The 21,751-nt window shown below is 44.8% G+C and overlaps 1 protein-coding gene across 3 annotated transcripts; it reads right to left on the reverse strand.

The window, feature by feature from the left end:
• On the reverse strand, positions 1–20,101 carry LOC125000949 (sodium- and chloride-dependent GABA transporter 2-like). 3 transcript variants are annotated; one of them, XM_047576727.1, is made up of 15 exons: positions 19,981–20,101; positions 11,074–11,318; positions 10,853–10,987; positions 8,682–8,822; positions 8,481–8,571; positions 8,251–8,383; positions 7,382–7,516; positions 6,840–6,943; positions 6,356–6,480; positions 5,028–5,140; positions 4,809–4,946; positions 4,611–4,713; positions 2,792–2,892; positions 2,464–2,634; positions 1–2,357 (listed from the first exon to the last, which is right to left on the reverse strand). In XM_047576727.1, the coding sequence occupies exons 2-15, from the start codon at positions 11,300–11,302 to the stop codon at positions 2,208–2,210; spliced, it is 1,869 nt and encodes a 622-aa protein (XP_047432683.1). In that variant the 5' UTR covers positions 11,303–11,318; positions 19,981–20,101; the 3' UTR covers positions 1–2,207. The 3 variants fall into 3 exon arrangements, with proteins under 3 accessions (XP_047432683.1, XP_047432681.1, XP_047432682.1); XM_047576725.1 differs by lacking the exon at positions 19,981–20,101 and adding an exon at positions 12,349–12,506; XM_047576726.1 differs by lacking the exon at positions 19,981–20,101 and adding an exon at positions 11,427–11,550.
• Between the last annotated feature and the right edge of the window lie 1,650 nt (positions 20,102–21,751).

Genomic DNA, 21,751 nt, shown 5'->3' on the forward strand with positions numbered 1-21,751 from the left:
TCATAACGAAAGCAGTTTGTAAATTATTAAAGCGTCCTCCAGTCCAACACCGTAGCTTAATCAAAACATATTACCCTTTGTGCATTGATTGATTCTTTTGTTTAAAGCTTTATGCATCAGTGAAATGAAAAAAAAAGACAGATTCTACTGAGTTTTCCACTTTTAAAAACTGAACCTTTTTCTTTAAGAGCAACGGCATATTACCACGTCGTTTAAATGTTACAGTGAAAGAGAATCACAACAGAGTGGCAGAGCTGTCAAACAAAAATAAACTGAAAAATATTTTTTATACATATATATTTGTGTGTGTATGTTGTCATAGTTCTTTAGCAGCAATATTGTTAAATTGTCGCTGTCCGATGAAAAACACGTATCTCCAAATTTCTTTTTTTCATGCATAATTTTTGACTGACATTTCTGACATCCAATGGAGATACATTTTAAATAGATTGCGTCTTAAAGCATCGTTCCATCGGTCATATAGATACTGAATGTGTCAGTTGCTAGGGTAAAATGTTGTATACATGTGTTTTTTTAATCGGACAGCGACGAAATGCTGTTTCAGATTGTGTGATTGCATGTCTCCCAGCTTGGTGAATTACAGTGCAAAGATGAAAAAATAATGCCTTACTTATTGTAAAAACGCCACCTAATGTGTCTACACCTGCAACCGCGACATGATCGCATGCGTTAAGAAGCAGACTGCACGTTTCAGTCGTTCCGTTGAGTGTAGACGTCTGTCAGTAAAATGAAAAAAAATTAAAAATTGTATATTTGGTAATGCAACTAGTGCATTTTTGCTCCACTTGGTCTGGATGTAAGGCGTGCTATGAATAATTCCAACCCCACGACATGACACAGAGCACGTAACAACAGAGCATAAAATAAAATTAAAACAGATATATATCACTTTGTATAAACGTCTAACTCATGGAGTCATTTCAGATGATGAATGCGTAATGCGAAATAAATCGACAGACATGTTTAGTGGAGAATCAGAAGCTAAACGGAGCGGTGAACACTCAATCTCTCATAGAGAGGATACAGAACTGCTGGCAAAACAAGAAAACAAGGGAAACATGGGCTAAGTGCTTAGTTTGCATCCTGCGCCATCGAAAGCCTGTAGAGGCTGTAATCACATGGTCCTCGAGCGCAGTGACAGTAAATAAAAAAAATAAAATAAAAAAACAACAAAAAAAAAAGAGGCTAAAAGGTGTATAGTAATGAAAGTAAACGGTTAAGATTTGGGAGTATATGCTACGTTGCAATACCAACACTGGCAGCCGGGGGGGAACAGGGTGTGGCAGCTGGTCTGAAAGGTAAACTAAACCGTGTCCCGATTCAGGTCCGGACCCTCTTAGGAAGCTCTTCTCAAGCAAAACAACCGGCGCATTCAGGCAGCAATGGTCAACATTACCAGTCAGATATCTGAGTTTCATGATATAAGGAGTCCGACTTTTATGTGTGGATACCTGGAGCCATAACCAGTCATAACCAGGAATATATAAAGATACAGATAACCTCTTCTCATTTGAGTTGAGTAGAACTAGATTGATACCAGATCTCTGGGGTTGATTATAGCGAGTATCATTCATTCAGGAGTGTATCGGCTGACAATCTATATCTATCACTATAGCTATGTAAAAATATGTAAATAAGCTACTTTCTATATGAACTGTATTTATTTGTGCTCTGTGAATTTTTGTTATTTTTTTAACCATTAATTTTAGTGATAGCTGTTATGAGCTAGTATCGGCCCGATAACACCAGTTGAGCGATATCAGTCAGACTCTTTGAATGAAGTTTTTCATGATCGCGTGAGTCGTCACAGATATTGATTGATATATATATATACACACACATACATGTGTATATATATATATGTATACATACATATATATATATATTTTGCAGGCTGACAGTAAATGTAATGTAATAACCAAATGAATATAAATATTTGTGAAAGAAAAACCCCTGAATCTTGGGTCAAATGGCAGACCTGGGTGCAGCGGGCTGTGCGATGCTAAAAATGGCGCTTTACAGAGTCAGCTGAACGCGGCCGCGTTTGATATATAAGTCGAGCGGTTACAATCTATTTACTATAAATTTATACGAAGGAGAATCCGGACCTTCAACCCTCTTGTCCGCCACCCCCGACTGACAGACTGACTGAGCGGCAACCAGTGTTACATTGCTGTTAATCGTTATCAGGTCTTCTGGTCTCGGACGCTCCTTACGATCGGCTGTTTGGCTGCGAGCTGCAGCGCAGGGCTGTAGGTTAGCGCTGAACCATTGGCGGAGAGGTGCTCGAAGGTCAGCGGTGAGGTTTTGGTGGGGCTGCACAGACGCTGGAAACGCTGTTGGGGATGAAGAAAAAAAAGAAAGAAAGAAAACATTGCACTTAGCCGAGCGCACACCCAAGGGTTAGTAATAGATTATCGGCAGAACATGAGCTGGTTTAACCTGTGGCAGGGTTCCAGGGGTGGTGACCAGGGCGTAGATGGCCCAGATGGGAAGCAGGGAAACGGACGAGAGGGTAAGAATCCAGCCAAGAGTGGTGGCCCAAACCGGAGCGACCAGTCCTTTCACAAGGCTCAGTGGAGACCAGCACACCAGGGAAAAAATAAAGGTGGCCTTAAGGAGAGAAAAAATAATTGCCACAATTTAGATGCTTTTACATCATTTTTATTACACCTTTTAAAATCAGGAATGCAGAGCATGTGTTTCTTGTGTATTCAGCGAGCAGACACTGAACAATGTGAAAGCGGGTCAGCGGGGAGAGGTTACTCACGGTGCACACAGCGGGGGTCAAGTACTTCCAGCACAGCTGGAAGACAGGCAGGGGGCTGTAGCCGGTCATATCCTGGATGTTGGCACTGAAGCGCTTGGCTCCTGTGGCCAAAACAAGAGCACGGTGAGGTTAGGTCGCGGTTCGGTTTGGCCCCACGATTTGGTGGAGGCGGCCGGCTTTAGTCAGAAAACATTATTTTTATCCCAGTTTTACCACTTTAACCAGCAAAAGTTAATTTTTTTTTTTTTAATAAAATGGACAATCTAGATCCTGATACGCTGCTTTCTGCTTATAAAGACAAAATCAAAACCTAGACAGCTAGAAGATTTATTTTCTTAACGATTACTAATAAATATAAAACCACTACGATGGTAGTTCCTCTGTGCTAGACGGAGCAGCAGGGACTGAAAGGGAACATGGGACCTTCGCTGTCTGCTTTCATCATTAAACAGAATGTGATTGATAAGTTCGTGGCCAAAGAAAAGAGCAGCGCGGGTCCTTGAGTTCAGCTCTTTGAGCGATTTCGCAGCAACTTTGAAGTTGTCTTACGTGCTGGTTCTGCGGAGGGCGACAGAAAATTTGCAACTCAGCACCGTGTGAGGAAACGGACGCGATCTGCTACCTCCGTCTCATCGGACGGAGGTCGGCGAGGCCGCAAGGGTGTTTTCCGTGTGCATTATCGCCATTGTTCGAAACGCCGCGGGCAATTAAGTCCAAATGACGTTGCTGCCAGACTCCTACTACCGCTTGTAAATGTTTTTTTGTGTCACTTCCTGTTTCAGGGTGTTTTCACACATTTCTCCTTGCGAAAGTCTTATTGCGTGGCGCTCTCTTGCTCCATACGTTTTCAATGTGATCAGTTGACCGTGAGGGCACGCGGTTACTACACTTCTGCACCTCGATTTCACACCGACCTCGGAGCCTCCTCCTCCTCCTCCAGGAACCCCGTAAGCAGCAGCAGCAGCAGCAGCAGCCCAACAGTGTTAGTTGTTGTCAGCGTCTTTAAAACAACTGTAAATTCCCACAGTCATAAAAAGGGGGGAAAGGTGTAGTGAAGTGTAGCGGCCGCCGCGTTACTCAGTCCAGTTAACGCTGAGAGCCATAAAAGCCGTCTTGCTGTCTCTGCACCTCTACACATTATATTTTTGGTTCTTAATTCTAGATTTGAAGTTAATTGTCTAAACGTACACGTTCCCACCCATCGCGCATTTAAATAAACTGTGTTTTTGTGCTTCGGAGCCCAGTGTCTGGCTGGGACAGGGGGCTCCCTGGGGCCGGCAGACTGAGACACGGGGGCGACGGGGCCCGGGGGCTGATTTAGGGCCCGCAGGAGACAGACAGGGGCCTGGCCGGGAGCCAGTCTCCTTCCAACAGTGGGTAGCTGCAGCCACGTTAATATACTGTCTACCGAGTCCAAGAGGAATGCAGGAGGAGGGGAGGAATGGTATAGGATGGAAGGAGTTACATTCATTGACACGGAATTATTTATTTTTATATTTTCTATGTGAATTGACGGTGTGGGTATTTCCTGATTAATAATAATAATAATAATATCTGGACTCTATATGAATAGAAGAAGCAATAGAAAGAAAGGAAAAGAAGCAACAGAAAGAAAGGTAAAGAAGAAGCAATAGAAAGAAAGGAAAAGAAGAAGCAATAGAAAGAAAGGAAAAGAAGAAGCAGACTGAAGAAGACTGGAAAGAGGAATAGATAAGTGGAAAAAGGACAAAGGAGCATTGAAATAAAGGAAACTAAAGAAAATATTGAGAAAAGGGGATAAATAAGATATTAAAAAGGAAAGGAAAGTTTGGATTCGTACCGTAAACCCAGCCGATGGCCAGAGACTGGAAGATGGAGAGAAGCAGGAGGCTGGCTCCACTGCAGGAGAAGTGATCATAGATCTGGAACACATAGAGACCGCCCTGCACGGGGTGGAGACGGACATAAACTCCGTTATTCCTTCACATTTAAAACAAACACCATCTACTTGTGCATCCGTCCGTCTCCTCCGACTCACCGGCGTGACCATGACCAGCCCGACCAGGAAGCAGACGATGCAGACGAGGAGCAGCAGCAGCTCTCTGCGGTGGCCCCGCCGGATCACTTGAGGGTACAGGTCGGCCACGGACGTCATCAGGGCCTCCAGGCTCACAAACTGAGAGACAGGGGAGTTTTTACGGGACGCGATACATCGGCGCCTGTTTAAAGCGATTCATCAAAGTCGGCCGGCGTCTACCTGAGTGTCCAGCCCCAGCATGATGATCATGAGGAAGAAGCAGACGGACCAGAGCTGGGGCAGGGGCATCATGGATACAGCCCTGGGGTAGGCGATGAAGGCGAGGCCCGGTCCTGAGAAGACAAACACGGCGACTTAAGTTGGGAGGGACGTTAAGTACGTAGGACGATTGACTCATTCTTTAAATAAAAATACTGCAATTTCCTTGGATTTGTCTGGGACTATTTTCAGTGGAGGATTAATACACAATCTGTCCTCTGGTGAGTTTAATAGAGTCAGTGTACACACGCTGTGTGTGTTTAATAGCCTTAAAATAAATCGCAGCGCCTGTGTATTTTAACAGTTTTTGTTGCTTTATGGAAAGTCTCAGAGCTCACTTGCTTTTACTTGTGGCCGCTATGGGCGCCTTTAAATGTGCAAGTGAAAACATTTTCCTTGCAAAGATGGGTCATCTAGCAGCATGCTAACTACGGCGCTGGCTACACTGCTGCCTTCTCAGATGGCGTCCCTGGACGAACTCCCAGGTGTTCTGAGCAACAAACCATCTGGTGCATCGTGTTACCCGTACGCACCTTTACTTGAGCGCCTAGTGTTTTAGCTGATGTGCACCTCCCCAGAAATGTAATTACATGGGTTAGGCTGAGTTAGGGTGGATAAGGGTGGGTTAGGGTTAGGGTGGATTAGGGTTAAGGTTAAGGTGGGTTAGGGTGGATAAGGGTTAGGGTGGGTTAAGGTGGGTTCGGGTTAGGGTGGGTTAGGGTTAGGGTGGATTAGGGTTAAGGTTAAGGTGGGTTAGGGTGGATAAGGGTTAGGGTGGGTTAGGGTTAGGGTGGATAAGGGTTAGGGTGGGTAATGTTGGGTTAGGGTGGGTAATGCTGGGTTAGGGTTAGGGTGGATAAGGGTTAGGGTGGGTAATGCTGGGTTAGGGTGGGCAAGGATGGGTTAGGGTTATGGTGGGTTAAGGTAGGTAAGGGTTAGGGTTAGGGTGGGTTAAGGTGGGTTAGGGTTACGGTGGATAAGGGTTAGGGTGGGTAATGCTGGGTTAGGGTGGGTAATTAGGGTTAGAGGGCGAGCGTGGTTCCATTTTCGCATTCCTCCATCTCCGCAATTTTCAAATGATTGTTTTGGATCAATAAAGACTTGTTAAGATTAACTGAGGAGGTTTGGAGATATCGGCTGAAATTTACTGAAATTTTCCCTAAAAGTTTCAGTTGCCAATGTTGAAACTGAAACAGGAAGTCGAAACAGAAATCAACCCGTCTGGCAAAAACTCAACTATAGCACCTTTAGTTCTGTTAGAACAGGAGCTCAATGAGACCCTGATTTACCTGACTCGGCCACGGTGGATATATCAACGCCCTGCTCCTCGGCCATGAAGCCCAGCACAGAGAAGATGGCGAAACCCGCCAGGAAACTGGTGGCACTGTTCAGGAGGCACAGCATGAAAGAATCCCTGGAGGCAAACACACACACAAAAAAACACTTGTTTCAGTTAAGAAGCATGCAACGTGCATTAAAAAGTAATGGTGGCGTCGTGGAGGTCTGTGCTGTAAATGTAAGTCAAAAGTCAAGCTCTTGTGTCTCTGTCCAAGGGGTGCGTGGGAGTCCTAGAGTGTGGGAAACACGGCAGCGAGGGCTCTTATTTAAGGTGTGGCTGTATCAGTGTATTTTTTCTGTCCATTCCAGCCATTCCTTCTGGAAGCCATCTGACTAGTGAGGAGCCTGCGTCTAGCATTTCACAGGGTACGGTCTGACTGAAGCGGCGAGGGAGGCGCTGCTGTGCGGGTTTGCGCGTGTGACAAAGTGTCTCACTTGTAGCAATCGTTGTTGTATTTGTTGTAACTGCCCAAGGCCGTGAGACTCCCCAGGCAGATCCCGTAAGAGAAAAATATCTGGGTGCCAGCGTCCATCCACACCTACGGAAACAGAGCGAGAGGAAAAAACAAAAGGAAAGATAAGAGGCAACAGGAGCTAAATTACGTCCTTTATTAGTCTGCTCTTTCGGGGTAAAGGTTAGTCTTCTGGCAGTTCAGTATTTGCACGCTTTGCAGAAAAGCCGACGCTAAACTGCGTGGCCGTTATCAGCAAGTTTACCTTGCAAACAAGAATTGCATTGCCAGGTAGCACGGTAGCCGTCAAAGCTACTTAAGCCGCCTGGCAACCTGTTGTGTTTCCTCTTTGGCGGCATCTGGTGAGACCTTTCGCAAACAATTTCCAAAGAGGACTCACCTGACAGCTACACCCTCCCCCTTCCCTTACCCACAGGAGCATCCATACCACCTGCAAGAACAACTAGAAGAGCTTCTGTCGCCTCAAACTTTTAAACGCTAAATATTCCTGTCGCGTCTGTGTACCTGTGGGTCTGCCAGGCGCGTGTGGTTGGGTTTGAGGTAGTAGACGATGCCCTGGACGGCTCCGGGCAGGGTGGCACCGCGCACCAGCAGCACAAACAGCATGACATATGGGAAGGTGGCCGTCAGGTACACCACCTAGAAGGTACACACAGATGTGGTCACGGGAAGGACTTGTTGATGGATGGCGGCAGTGGCCCAGCAAACAGGGCCTGCAAAATAACTGCAGAGCCCAGTCCCTTGTTTCAAGCAGATTTATGCTTTACCACACCTCAGGGTTTTGTTGTTTCAGAAGACGGCGTCAAAACAAGAAGTCACTGCAGCAGGATACGGCCTGGCTTATTCATTATTAACAAGGGGTCTCTACTTATTTTATGGCAAACCCCTTGAATGTTGTTCAGATACATCAAACGGCATATAAGCTGTTCAATTTAATTGAATAATTTAATGTAAGGAGCTAGTAAGTTAGCAAGTCTGCTCCGTTGAACGTCCTTTAGTGAGATACCGAGAGAATCCAGTAACATGGGAACACAACTCCAACGATTTATCTGCCCTCAGGGATACAATTATTCTTGTTTTCTCTTAATGCATTTCAAGTTGACACAGAATGTTAACCTCAGATGAAGATAGAAAACTAAAAGCTTTAGAAGAGTGACTCTGGGCTTTCTCTCCAGGAAGCCCTGATTCGTATCAGGAGATCGGTATCGAGGCAGATCCAGGTATTTTTAAAAAGAACGGATCACTATCAGGCTCTCGTCAAGCCCTACCTTTTGTGCAACTATTACTCAAAAAATGTTCCATTTGGCAAACGCTCTTCCAGCAACTTCCCAAATACCTCGGGAAAATAAAACGCCTGCGTGTTTTCCGCTCACCTTCCCCGTCGACTTGACTCCCTTCCAGACGCAGAAGTAGCAGACGAGCCAGACGACGGCCAGACACAGAGCCAGCTTCCAGTTGATGGGACCCAGCTCATCTAAAGTGTCGGACAGGCGGAGCACTTCCCGCCTAGAACACACATGCTGCTGTTAATGCCAAACCCCCAGTGGTTTTCCAAGAGGCTTCATCAACGCCCCCATCAGTACTCTGAAGAGGCCACACTCACTCCCAAAACTCCATTACGGGGGAAGTGGCGTTCTCGGGCAGGCTGCTCGCGTTGGTCGTCTGGTTGTGGTGGTGGAACAAGACACACGCGTCTGTGTGGAGAACGCACACAACCGTTTAATTCCCTTAAAAAGCTCCCAAACATTGCTCAAGCAGCACCTTCCTTCGCATTATTATTATTATCATTATTATTTTCTCTGACCAGTGTTCCACGTGTTGTTACAGTGCGACCACGGCAGCTCCGCCTGGAAGCTGTAGGACAGGTAAAAGAGAGCCCACGCCAGGATGACTATGTAGTACACGCAGCCGTGCAGGATCATCACCTGACTCGCGTAGCCCAGACCTGCGGAGACGTAGGGAGAAGCATGCGGGTGAAATGGCGTGATGGGTTCACACAAGCAGATGGTATCTTCATCAGATACATACGTGAACGCATGGAGACGAGCTTCAAAGCGGCCATGTGCGCACGTGACATTCCCGAGTCACTCGAGTGTCTCGTGAGTGGGCGCTTTCATCGGGACACTCGACTGCCAGCCCACACCTAGTATATCCTCGCTAGGAATGGACGATAACCTCACGAGGCCCTGCGTGGGCTACAGTGTATAGGCTGTTTGTCCAGACAAATAGCTGCTTGTGGCGTCCGCTAATGAGATTCAGGCCTTTATCTGATGGTGGCGTCCCAAATGTGAGGAATTCCCACAGAGGCATTTCTTTGTTTGTGTACAGCTATATTAAGCTCAAGCGCACATGCGCCTGGTGAAGGACTTAGGGTTAGGGTTAGGGTTAGGTACGGGGCGCGGAAACCTGAAGTTTGGGCCGAACCAGTTGCCTTCAAATAACCAGCTGTCAGAGAAAGGAGTGTGTGCATCTGGAAGCCATATGGGCCCAGGGGTAGAGAAGAACATGCTGGCGCGCTCATAATTTTTCATTGAAAAAAGAGGAAAACCATACACTCACTCGTATATAATCTGTTTACAATGTGTTTGGCAGGCGGTCCAGTTAGCACGCTACCAGCCTTCTCAAGATCATTTCTTTTCAGGGCAGCAAAAAGTTAAATTGCTCACCAATTATGAGTAATGTCCACTTCCGCTCTCGGTAACCAGCTCAGCAGGTCGACAAATTGTTAATGTCTTTTTAAGGAATGAGCAAACCCTGCTGAAGTACCATTGGGCAAACAGTGTCGGAGCTGTTGACGCATTAAGGGGTGCCAAAAAAAAAGTGACTAACTGCTGTGTCCCAACCTTCTCGCTACAAGGCCCCTTTGCGTAACATTAGCTGTATCGCTGACACCATCTCGCTGCTCTTCGTGTGAAGGATGAACCCGAGAGTCGGCTCGACTAAAACAACGTGGACCAGAAGTCACGAGGCGCGCGGAAAAGTGAGGAAAAGTGCTGAATCCTCACATAGACGGGTTTTAACATCAACCACCGATGTCTCTTTATTTTTTGTTGTTTTTTTTCCTCCTCAGTGATGCTTGTCTAACCACTCTCCCTCCGAGAACCCGGGAACAAAAGGTCCATGCTGTTCATTTAATGTGTTTGGTTAGGGAAGGTTCTGAGTTATGGCTTCGTTGACCAATCACAGCTGCTGCTATTAAACATAACATTTAGAATTAGAGTCTCTGTGTATGTAACACTGAACTTGAGACAGGCTGTTTGCTAGCAACTTATCCCAGGGCCTATAAATAAATACCCAGGCAGTATGAATGATCAAAGTCCGCTATAGTGCTTTTAGTGAAAGGGTGCATCAGGTTCATATCCAGTCGGTGCATGACTATAGCGCAGGTCTAATTTCCTCGATACTTCAATGCATTCCTTCCCTCCCAGTGTTTAATTGTGTAAAGCAGCTTCCATTCCTGAAGGGGCTGGATTATCAGGGATCATGTGTGCAACTTAAATAACTTCACACAGAGTTTAATTTCTCATTAACAAAAAAAAAAAAAAGAAAGAAAAGGCACGGGTTCCGTTTCAATTGTGTGTCAAGTTAATGCTTAACCGCGACCCTTCGTTTCGGATGGCGACATACCATGAAAAACAAGACACTCAACATAAGGCGCGTGTTTTTCTTGGCAGCGGCGGGAGCGTCTTGCCTCCTGCGCTCTTAAATTGTTTTGATACACAGGCCGACATTCAATATGATCTCCGCATGCGTTTCGGCCGGCAGGGACTGCCAAAACGTCTGATTGCAGACGCTCTGTTTATGAGGGTTTACACTGATGCGGACAGAGGAATGCTTTGAATGCTTGCGCCAGTGCAGAAAACAAAAGATCGTGAAAAAGACAAGGGCAAGTGAGGTGGAAAGTCGGAGAAAGGGAAAGTCAGCAAAAAGGGAGAAAAGGCTTCGAGTCTTCAAGTGAGCGTGAAACGAACTGACCTCCGAACAGTGGGCAGATTGTCCTCCAGGCGCTGACCCCTCCCAGGCTGGTGTACTGTCCCAGCGAGGTCTCCAGGAGGAAGAGGGGGATGCCACATAACACCAGGAACAGCAGGTAGGGGACGAAGAACACACCTTTGACACAAGCACAAAAGGTGACAGTGAGCACCGTCATTTATTATTGAGCCAACAGACGGCAGACGATGGGTTCGTCTCTTTACCTCCTCCGTTTTTGTAGCAGAGGTAAGGGAACCTCCAGACGTTTCCCAAGCCGATGATCTGTCCGGCCACGGCCAGGAGGAACTCGGCCTTGCTGGCCCACTGCCCCCTGGCGTGCAGCCCGTCCTTGGTGGCCACCTTCCGGGCGGGGAGGCTCCCTTGGTGGAACTTGGTCAGCAGCGGGTCAGCCTGGTGTTGAGGCGGTTGGTCGGCCATGGCTGTCTCTGGCATGGGTACGCACACACCCCTGAGGAAGAAAGGAAAGGGTGAAAAGGACGGCGGCGAGTTCGAAATCCCACGGAGCGAGCTGAAAGCGGGGGGAAAAAAGTCAAAGAAAGAGCAAAAAAGCACGCACATATTCTCAGCGAGCTTCTCGAGGACATAAGGCGAGCGTGTTTTCTCGCCGTTGGCTGCGCTTATCTGGGATGTGAGGCTGAAGGACGAGCTCGTGTGGGTGGGCGTCCTTTATCTGTTTTGTGCAGGACACTTAATTTTTTGCGTGTGCATCAGGTTGTGCCCTCTCCACAGCGTTCTTTCATAAAAACTAGTTTTTTTTTTGTGCTGTGGTGTGAAAAAAAAATATAGTGTTTATTTTTACATTTTTTTTTTGTCAAAAGTGTCTGAATATATGAAGAAAGCTGCTATTCTGTTATAATGTATGTTAAATAACCAATTTAAAATATTTTGAATATGACTTTTATTTATTGTTGTGGACTTCCTATCGAAAACAAAAGCCTCACTCAAACTCGGTTTTATTGTTTTACATTTTTAATCACACACTCAGAGCATCGGAGTCGGGAGTGTTTAACACTTCCGGATGTTACATGTCTGAGGGACTTCTTGTTCTCCGCCGTAAACGTCGCGTTAACCTCAGCACCTCGTCTTTTCCCTCCACACCGTCCCCTGCTGAGCCATGTGACCACGTAATGCTGATATAACCGCACACGCGTGCCACCTTCACCCACTCAGCTTCCACTGCCTCTATATGAGCACGAGACAATTTAAGAAAAATTAAATCAAAAACGGAAAAGAGGACAAAGGCGCTGTAACGGCGCACGTGCTACCTTGGTCTCGTTATGAAATACATGGTACTGTACTAGTGTAACGCCTTCACGTAACATTATCGGTGAGGAATTGAATAGCAGAGGCGTGATTAAGTGTCAGGATGCCCTGCGGCTGATGCCGGAAAACGAATTCGCTGAGACTGCACAGTTCCAGTCGCTTGACATGTCGTTTTAAAGGATACATTGAGGATAAATCAACATCACATCGCCTACCTCTGCGTTTCCTGTAGTTCTGTACACGGCGACCACCCCTCCGTGTGGGAAGGCAAATGGTTTAATCCAGGCATTGGGAGCTGCTTACCGGCCACAGCTCCTCTACCCAAATTTATTCAGGCACTATGTATGGGGTCGAGTCTGGCGAATGGATGTTAACCGGCAATAAACAGGTTACAAAATGAACCACAAAGCATCATGGGTACTGAGTCCTTTTTTTTTTTGATGTTGTTACAAAACAAAATTTCCTCACATAACCCCCCTCCCTCTCCCATACACTTCCTCATTATCCCCTTAGAAAAAATATATAAATATATGTATAAATCTATATTTAACATCTTTTCTCCAATCATTACCTAGATGTGTGTTAGTGTGCCATCCTGTTTCCCTACTTTCCCTTTACCTATTACCCACAGCCTGCCTTTCTTATCACTATTTCCTCTGATAAAAGCTCACAACTGTTTTACTTGTTTTGCCCATGTGACAAATGAAGTGCAAGTCACCTTCCTCCATTGATAGACACAGTGATTCCACCTGCTGGTAAAAGGGCGCTGCAGGTCTACCGCTATTACTTTGCTGTTTGAATAACTTAATTTAGACCTAAATTCATTTGTTAACACAGCGAATAATACAATACGTAGCTGCATACCAACGAGGTAAAATTACTGTTTTTGTGAATGGAGTCTGGTTGCCTTAAACACAGGTCGTTGTAACAGGTGGATAACGGACTCATACAATTATTTTCTTATGTAGGCCTTGTTTGAGGGACTAAAAATAAAATTTGCAGCTGACCTAGAATAACCTGCAACCGTCCTACATAGTTCATTCATACGAAAACACATACCTCAGCTTACACTTCTCTTTATCTACTCGCAGCATGTTTAACAGGCTGTGTTGACACCTGTCAACAGTAAAAACATAAATCTTCCATAATGTACTGTATATTTTCCATTTACATTAAATAATTTTGCCCATTTGCATGATTTCATTTTCATATCATGTCTGTAGTGCTGCTGTTGTATCAGTTCATCTGAGGATTTCGAGAACAGTACATGTTGTTCTGTTTATAACTTCTGACTGTATGTGCCATCAACTGATAAAGGTTTACGATCAGTTAGCGATAGCCATATCGCAAGCTCATTGTCAGAGACTATAAGGGGGAAAAGAAAACAAGAATGTGTTGGACCAACCCCACGAACAAATATACATATCTCACACGGCACAAATGCTAATATTAGTATAGAAACGTATACACACCCCACAGCCCTGAGTGCAAGTCCCTACGTGACAATTCAAGCCAAACTTTACCATTCACTGGCTTTATTTACTAGCTCAACTACTTCTGTTGTGTATTATATTGTTTCTTACAAGCAAACGTGTGCTACTTAAAATTCCTACATGAATTTATGTCACAATTTACTTCAGTTTCCCTCTCATTAGTCAAGGAAATTCCATGAAGAAAATTAAAAAGTCAAGGGTCAAGAGCCAGGAAGTGCTAAAAAAAAAAAAAAAAAAGTCTTGCAACCATTTACAATGTATGAATTCCTCATCGACGTGCGTACTCCACGCACACAGGCTCCGCTTTGCTTCCCAGGGGCCAAATAAAACCCCAGCGGCAAGGGGTCCTTCGATACAGTCCCCATTGTTCTGCCCTGACAAACCTGCAGACTCTGTAAACGTGGTGCCATGGCATGTAACTCAGACCAGGCACGGCTGTGCGCAGTTTCTAGATGCTTTACTTTTATTGCTGTCTGGCATCCAGGCCAGTGGGTCAATGGCATACAGCGGTAAACTATTGTGAACCCCAACTCCTCCTCCTCCTCCTCCATCCTTAGTAGCAGTCGCAAGACTTTTAACAGGAAGAATCATTGCAGCAGGTTAAAGAGAGTGACGGAAAAGGTAGTCTGTCACTGGGACACAACAAATGCCAACAGACATCCAGGGAAGCGGTGGGTCAAAGTACAGTAGAGGCTAGGGATTCATTCACGATCAGAATAGAAACCTAGCATTTGTAAGCAAGACCAGAACGTCTGTAGTTTAAATAATGGAAGTTTAACAGAACTATGGGTATTGAAGTCTTTTTTAATGTGTGAAACGATTTGGCATTGGTTACAGAGATCGTCTGGCAAGCTGAAGGAGAGCATTCACGAGCGACGTCTCCGCCTAGACATCCAATACATGCTTACTTAGTGAGCCAGTCTGGCTGCGAGCCACAAACTGACAGAGATATGATTTTAGCTTTCAGAAATGGCTACAAGATAGTTTCATTTTCCAATTTGAGCGGCCAATTCGGTTACACAACATGTGCACAACATAAAAGCCTGCGACACGGTTCGGTTCCACGGCTATTTGCTGTCAGATAAAGAGTTTGGCTGATGTTCTAAATGAATTTCCGTTTGAATGAAACTACCGAGATAAGGCGGGTCACTTTGTTTAACGTGTTGGTTTAGCCATAGATGAACTAACCGCTTCTTGGCTCTGACTTTGTATTTCGTTCCACTATTGGAGAGGAACCCGAAATGCTTGGCTTTCCTTAAGAAAGCCAAGCCAAGAAAGCTAATGATTAAGATAAAGCAGATAAGATAGAGCAGATAAAGTTTGACAAGTAACAAAATAAGACATGAATAACCATGCGTTTTTGGACAGGTTGTTTTTCACAGTACGAATGTGAGAACGCCAGGTCAACTACCAGACAAGAATAAAATTAAACCCCTCATGTCAAACCCACTGGGAGAAGAAGCTAAAGTGGCCTTCTTCCTTTAGCTGAACCCTTGGAAACCTTGGGAGTGGAAAGCGGTCAAACTCCTCATCTCCTTCCCAGACTCTTATGTCCTAAATAGGTAAACATGCCTGTGGCCTAACCCCCTTCCCCTTCGACCTGGGTACGAGCACCTTGTAAAAGAGGAGTCATTTAAGTGTAACATACGGCCTTATGTCCACACTGTACATGGCTCCACTGAGGTATGTGGTTTACCAGATACTTGGTGCTGATAATGCTTCCTTTTAGGTTTTATGGGAAAGTTCTGAGTGGCAGTTCCACGAGACTTTAAATTGCAACGGACTGGTCTCACCAGTTGTCAAATTACTAGTTCTCTGCTACTAGTTCTTTGCCACGTTTTGAATTTATTATTACACCTGTTACCAGAATCGGACCCAGGATTAAAGCTGCGGGGCTTTTCACATTCTTTCCGAGGCTCTGTGTGCTGGACCTGGTTTGAGAACCGCATCAGAAATCCAAAGTGGACTAGCAGGCGGTGTGAAAGCTGCCCGTCATAGGAATGGCTGCCGCTTGAAAGTGGGGACGCATATTTTTAGAAAGACTGTGCGTGCGGCTGTTTCGCGTGAGAAGAGCGTCGGGTAGTTTTGCAACAGAGGGGCTTGCCAGCGAATTTGGGTGTGAAGGTCATGGGCTTGGGGATTTTCAAGAAACACACCTTAACTGACATTCTGTCTAAAGTGGAGGCTGGATTAAGTTTATCCAAGCATTGATGAGGAACGATATCAATCTTGTAATTTTAGCTTGATGTATTAAGTCTTTTTATACTTTAGTTCATCCGTGGAACAAAGAAAGGAATATTTATGCTTATTTATGCTAGGCTACCACACTAGACAACCCTAAACATATATATATATATATTCATATATAGCTATATATGGATTTCCATGTTGCACATTATAGTTAAAGATGATTATTTGATAAAAACGACAATTCTCAGGAGGGCATCACTCGTCCTGTACTCACCTCCGTCTGTGGATGTAGACTGTGGTCACTAAGCCTCCCGAGGTGGTGCTTTAATGAGCCGGGTTAATTAAGACCCTGCTCGTCCGGATCATTTTACAGAAAAGTGAGTTTCGACCCTGTCTCTCCCTCAACCGTCGAGCGTGTGCCTGCGACGGTAGACCGGGCTCTGGGGCGAGACTACGGAGAGCAAAAACAAACCCAGATTCCTGTTGTTCACTGAGCCCGAAGCCGACGGCTAAATCATCACATCATGGGACTTTTACGAGTCAGGGTGTTGGACTCATGAGGAAATATTTTTAACTTTACGCGACCACAATGGCAACATGAACAGTAGCGTATTTATGCAAAAAAAACTTTAAACTTAACACCACTGTAGGACGCATGCAACATCTACTATGATGCTGGCTGCTAGCTTAATATCTGATGCACTTTATGTGTATCTGTAACCAGTGGAGCAGTATAAAGTCAAAAGCTGGTTACACTGATTCTGCAAAATGAGGATAAATCAAGCCTTTAGCCGGTAAGTCCGCTATTCAGTAATTAATCCATCTAATCTGGCCACGGCTCCCAGACCTTCACACTCCGAGTTAAGACAGCCCCGGGAAGGAATGCAGCGTTGGATTATCTCAAAACATCAAATAATAAGCCCCCCCCCCGCCTCCACTGACGGCTAATGAAAGGGCTCCTGTTTTTCCATCCCCGAGGAGAATTAAAGAGCACAAAACTCTGTGGGACTCTGACTCTGAAGGCACGCCGATGAATTAACTGAAGCTGATATTTCGAGTCAGCAAAAACAAATGATTAATTCTTAGCGACCCGTGCCCCAGATACCTCCATTGTTGTGCACCTGACAAAGTCGTGGGGTATCCGGGAAGTAATTATATCATTACAGGTCATCGCGTTCATTAGAGGCTGATTTGGTTATTTCGTTACTGTGGTCTTTGCTGACTTGGCAGCTCTGGCCGGTGTGGTTTGGAATTCCGGTTCGTGTCATACGCTTGGAAATAGAGAGACTAAAGTGAGGTTAAGCACCACGGTCAAGGGGAGAGGGGTCTTAAGAATCTCTTTTATGTTCTGCAACTACACATAAATAACACGTGATGACCTGATTCCGACATCTATACAATTCTTTGGTGAGATGTTTTTAGGCCAAGTTCCCCCATCCCATTCCTGATATACACAGCCTTGACATATGACCTTTGACCACCAAAAGGAGCCCAGCTGGACATGTGAGCTATTGGCCACAATAGATGGGCAACATGAAGTGCACACTCACGGTCACTTCATTAGGTACACCTTGCTAGTAAAAGGTTGGACCCCCTTTTACCTTCAGAACTGCCTTAATTCTTTGTGTCATACTTTCAGCAAGGTGTCGGAGATTTTGATCCATATTGACATGATAGTCTCACATAGTTGCTGCAGATTTATCAGCTGCACATCTATGATGAGAATATCCGTTCCGCCACAACCCAAAGGTGCTCTATCGGATTGAGATCTGGTGACTGTGGAGGCCATTGGAGTACAGTGAACTCATTGTCATGTTCAAGAAACCAGTTTGAGATGATATGAGCTTTGTGACATTATCCTGTTGGAAGTAGCTGTCAGAAGATGGTCCACTGTGTTCATAAAGGGATGGACATGGTCAGCAACAATACTCAGGTAGGCTGTGGCATTTAAACCATGCTCAGTTTGCTCATGCTCAAGAAAATATCCCCCACACCATTACACCACCACCACCACCAGCCTGAACCGTTGATACAAAGCAGGATGGATCCATGCTTTCATGTTGTTTACTTCAGATTCTGAGCCTGCCATCCGAATGTCATAGCTGAAATCAAGACTCGTCAGACCAGGCAACGTTTTTCCAATCTTCTATTGTCCAGTTTTGGTGAGTCTGTGTGAACTGTCGTCTCAGTTTCCTGTTCTTAGCTGACAGGAGTGGCCCCCGGTGTGGTCTTCTGCTGCTGCAGCCCATCTTCTTCAAAGTTCAACTGTTGCCTTTCTATCATCTCCAACCAGTCTGCCCATTCTCTCACATCAACAAGGCATTTCCGTCCACACAACTGCCGCTCACTGGATATTTTCTCTTTTTCGGACCATTCTCTGTAAACCCTAGAGATGGTTGTGCGTGAAAATCCCAGTAGATCAGCAATTTTATGAAATACTCATACCAGCCTGTATGATATATGTGTTAAGCAATTCAACAGGTGTACCTAATTAAGTGGCAAGCGATAGAGCCGATGACTGTTTTTGTCTTTCTTCTTTCCAGATCATTAATAAGGAGGATACAACAGACCTGATAGTCACGCAGATAACCAAAAAGGTATGACAGGTAGCTAGTGAAAAAGTTAAATGTTATTGGCATACATTCCTGCAATGAAGTGACCTAGATCTACATCCGTTATAGGGAAATGACAAGAGCGTTTCACTACGTTCACAAGAGAACAATCAACTCCTTGTGGCTTTAACCCTCCCACCCCCAAGCTACATACAGTTCATGAAAACATCATAGCAGGTTGTTGCTGATTGCTCGACGCTGATTACGGAAAACCAGGCCCAGCATTACTGGTTTCCCTTATTCTTTTTAATTTTCCTGCCAAAAACCCATCAGCGGCGCGGCGATGACAGAAGGCGCCGTTTCGCCAAATCCGACTAGCTGCCTCAGCACTGCGGTCGGAGCGCAAGAAAAAGTTGGAAACATTCACCTCTGGCTGGGGCTCACAAAGAACATGCGGCTAAATACGGACACATGTGCTGTGACACAAACAACATCCCTCTGTAGTAGCACAGATGAGTGAAGTAGCCTTAAAAGTGAATAAATAACTGAGTTTATGTACTTACATACAAAAACCAGCTGGAGCATTTTTTTATGCCAGGAATGCATGACTTGCATCCGAACCTACTACCAACTGCATTGACTGCACCAGTGATGTTGTGGGACACAGTGAAACAGGTGCCATCACGATGACATTGCAAAATTCAGGCAACCCGATGCATTCCTCAAAACACAGGTGTGGCAAGAACACATTATACTATACATGATCAGATTATGTCGTATAAATTGGAACAGCATGTTCCTCGAGAGCGGGCAAGAACTCATATTTCGGCTCCTTCATCTCTGTTGCCTCAAGGCAAAAAACTAGCCAGGCAAACTGGCAAGTGTGTGGTGGAAAGCTATGGTTATGTATGCCAGCAGGGATGAATTAATAATAAGCCACAGGTGGGGAAAGCTGGTGGAAAATAAAACTGGAAATGAGTTCACAACAAAATCCCAGAAGGCTGACTTTAAAATCCATCTAACTGTAACCGTAACATATTCTGGCCTTCGGCTTTGCATAATGCTATCATATTACTGCTGGCGCTTTGACATGTGATAACTCACATGTTGCTGTGTCATGTGGGTGTGGCGTTGTGGTTACCGGGCTTAAGGAAGTATACCAACAATGGCAGTCAGCACAGAAACAAAAGAGTAATCTCACCTGAAGAGAGAGGTGTGAAAAGGTTCTTTAGATAAATAAAAACATAATCCACTATATTTCTATACTGTTACTATGTATAAAGTGTGACACAGGGAACAGCTTTTAATCTGCTCACTGTGTTGGCACTTAAACCACAAACCTTGTGTCTACAATATTAATCACATCTACAGCAAACACATGTATGTATTACACTGCCACATTCTGATACATCATGTTTCCATAAATGACAAAGGGACGAGATGAAACTTGACTCTCAGCCAACAAATTATGCCACGATATCCATGGACCTGCCTCCTTTCAAGCCTCAACAGGTGTAGAACAGCAGGAAAGCAGCAGTTAATTTTACTTAACTGCTGCACATGCGGGTGAAAAATGGGCCGGCGGAGAGAAAAATAAATATCCGTCACTCACCTTTCGTGTCTGGAGAGCTCCTACTGGCGACTGACCCGAGGGGACTGAGGAGATCGCAGGTGTATTGCATAAAGGAGGAGGAGCAGCTAATGAGAAGCTTGTCCTCGTGGAGGCAGGAGGCTTGGAGCGGCTCGTGCTGTTGCATCTAAGTCTGATGTTATTCAGCTACGGTCAATTGTATTATAGCATGCGTGAAGGTGTGGCACTCTCCTTTTTCACTACATTACTGGAAGGAAAATGCGGCGTTGCTTTTCAAGTTAAACATGTTTCATGTAACTACGCAATTCTGTAAATACCAGAATTACCAGAATTGTCAGAAGAAGGGTTTGAGGCCGTTCTGTCAGTAGCATCTTATTACAAAGATGCTTTAAACTCAAATTTTTGCAGCACCACGTTGCTTCTTGGTCTGGGGCACACCTTAAGTTTTGGTACATTTTTCAATAACGACAATAAATCTCACAACACTGTCTGTCTTATAAAACAACACAAAAAAATCATACAGTACATTTTGTAAAGGTTGGCACTGCAATATATATGTATGTTCAAAAACTTTTTTGGGTTCCAGGTTTAAAAACTGACTTCACTTTTACGTATGCATCTCTTCTTCAGCCTCTCTAGCTGCTGACTTGTTAATTTGTGTACCATACACATTTGTGTATCAGTATCAGACACAGGAAAGACTACTCTCTTAAAACTAATTTCCCTAGTTCCCCAGTGTCTTTCATGCGAAAAACCCTGTAATCCGTGCGGTATATTGCCAGATTCAGATCCTGTGATCTGAATCTGGCAATATACCGCAATATACCGCACTGAATCCTGTTAGTTTTGGTGATTTAAAGAAAGAACTGGAGTGAGCCAATCAACAACAACGGGCACATTTTATATCAGGTCAGATTAATATGCAATACAACATAGTTTCAGCGTGGAAAATGTTATGGGATAGACTAAATCGTGACAGAAATAACGTTAAGTTAATGCTTATTTGGGGGATTCTTTGTTACACGTTAATGCTAATGCTAACTGCTAGGTAACGCAACATTAGCTGTATGTTTCAGGGGGGTCCAAGCAGAAGTTGCATTTACTACGTTACCCCCCACAGTGGTTCCACTTACTTTTTTTAATATCTTTGTTGGAGAGGCTTCACTTAATAAAGACAGACCAGACTTCGCCCCCTCTGTGTCCTTCTTTGGTCAAATTGTCCATCCAGTGAGTGAGAGTGTAGGGGTCGGTGAATATAGACCCATCATTCAGAGTTGACTTTTTAAAATAACACTCACGGTCTCGGAGAGTGAGTGTGCCAGTATATTCTCTAAAATATGCCATCCGTGCCAAAACAGTCCATTGAAATATGCTAACTGCCGTTTACAGGCTATGGTGTTTGAGATGTTTTGACTCCAGTTAAGCCCCGCCCCTCAAAAAACATAACATTGTTTACAAACCATGAAGGGGTCTTTAAGAACTTAAGACAGATGACAAAAAAGAATAAAAATAGGATTTAAGACATGTTTCGGAAATGGAAAGTGAGGTGGCAGTTGCAGATCGTTCCATAATTTCGGAGCAGCAATAGAAAAAACTATTCCAAAATACTGTTCAACATATTTCAGATGTACCTACTTCTCTACCTTACTGAAGTAAGTTTCGCCCAGTTCAGTTCAATTCAGATGTTACGCTGCAAAAACCTGTAATTATCTCTCATATAGGTCAGTTCCCTGGGCCGAGCCAAAACGAGATGGAGATTTTTACGTCATGTTAATGTGCTGCTGTCTGGCAC

Source organism: Mugil cephalus, chromosome 23 (assembly GCF_022458985.1).
Source record: "Mugil cephalus isolate CIBA_MC_2020 chromosome 23, CIBA_Mcephalus_1.1, whole genome shotgun sequence".
NCBI lineage: Eukaryota > Metazoa > Chordata > Actinopteri > Mugiliformes > Mugilidae > Mugil > Mugil cephalus.

What these genes read in the sequence shown, in the direction of transcription:
- LOC125000949 (XM_047576725.1), bottom strand. Translation starts at nt 12,422, where the DNA reads ATGCCTGGATTAAACCATTTGCCTTCCCACACGGAGGGGTGGTCGCCG. An exon ending in ATCCACCGTGGCCGAGTCAG is followed by an intron (nt 5,141 to 6,355) that starts GTAAATCAGGGT and finishes TTGTCTTCTCAG; the next exon opens with GACCGGGCCTCGCCTTCATC. An exon ending in TGACCCCCGCTGTGTGCACC is followed by an intron (nt 2,635 to 2,791) that starts GTGAGTAACCTC and finishes TCTCTCCTTAAG; the next exon opens with GCCACCTTTATTTTTTCCCT.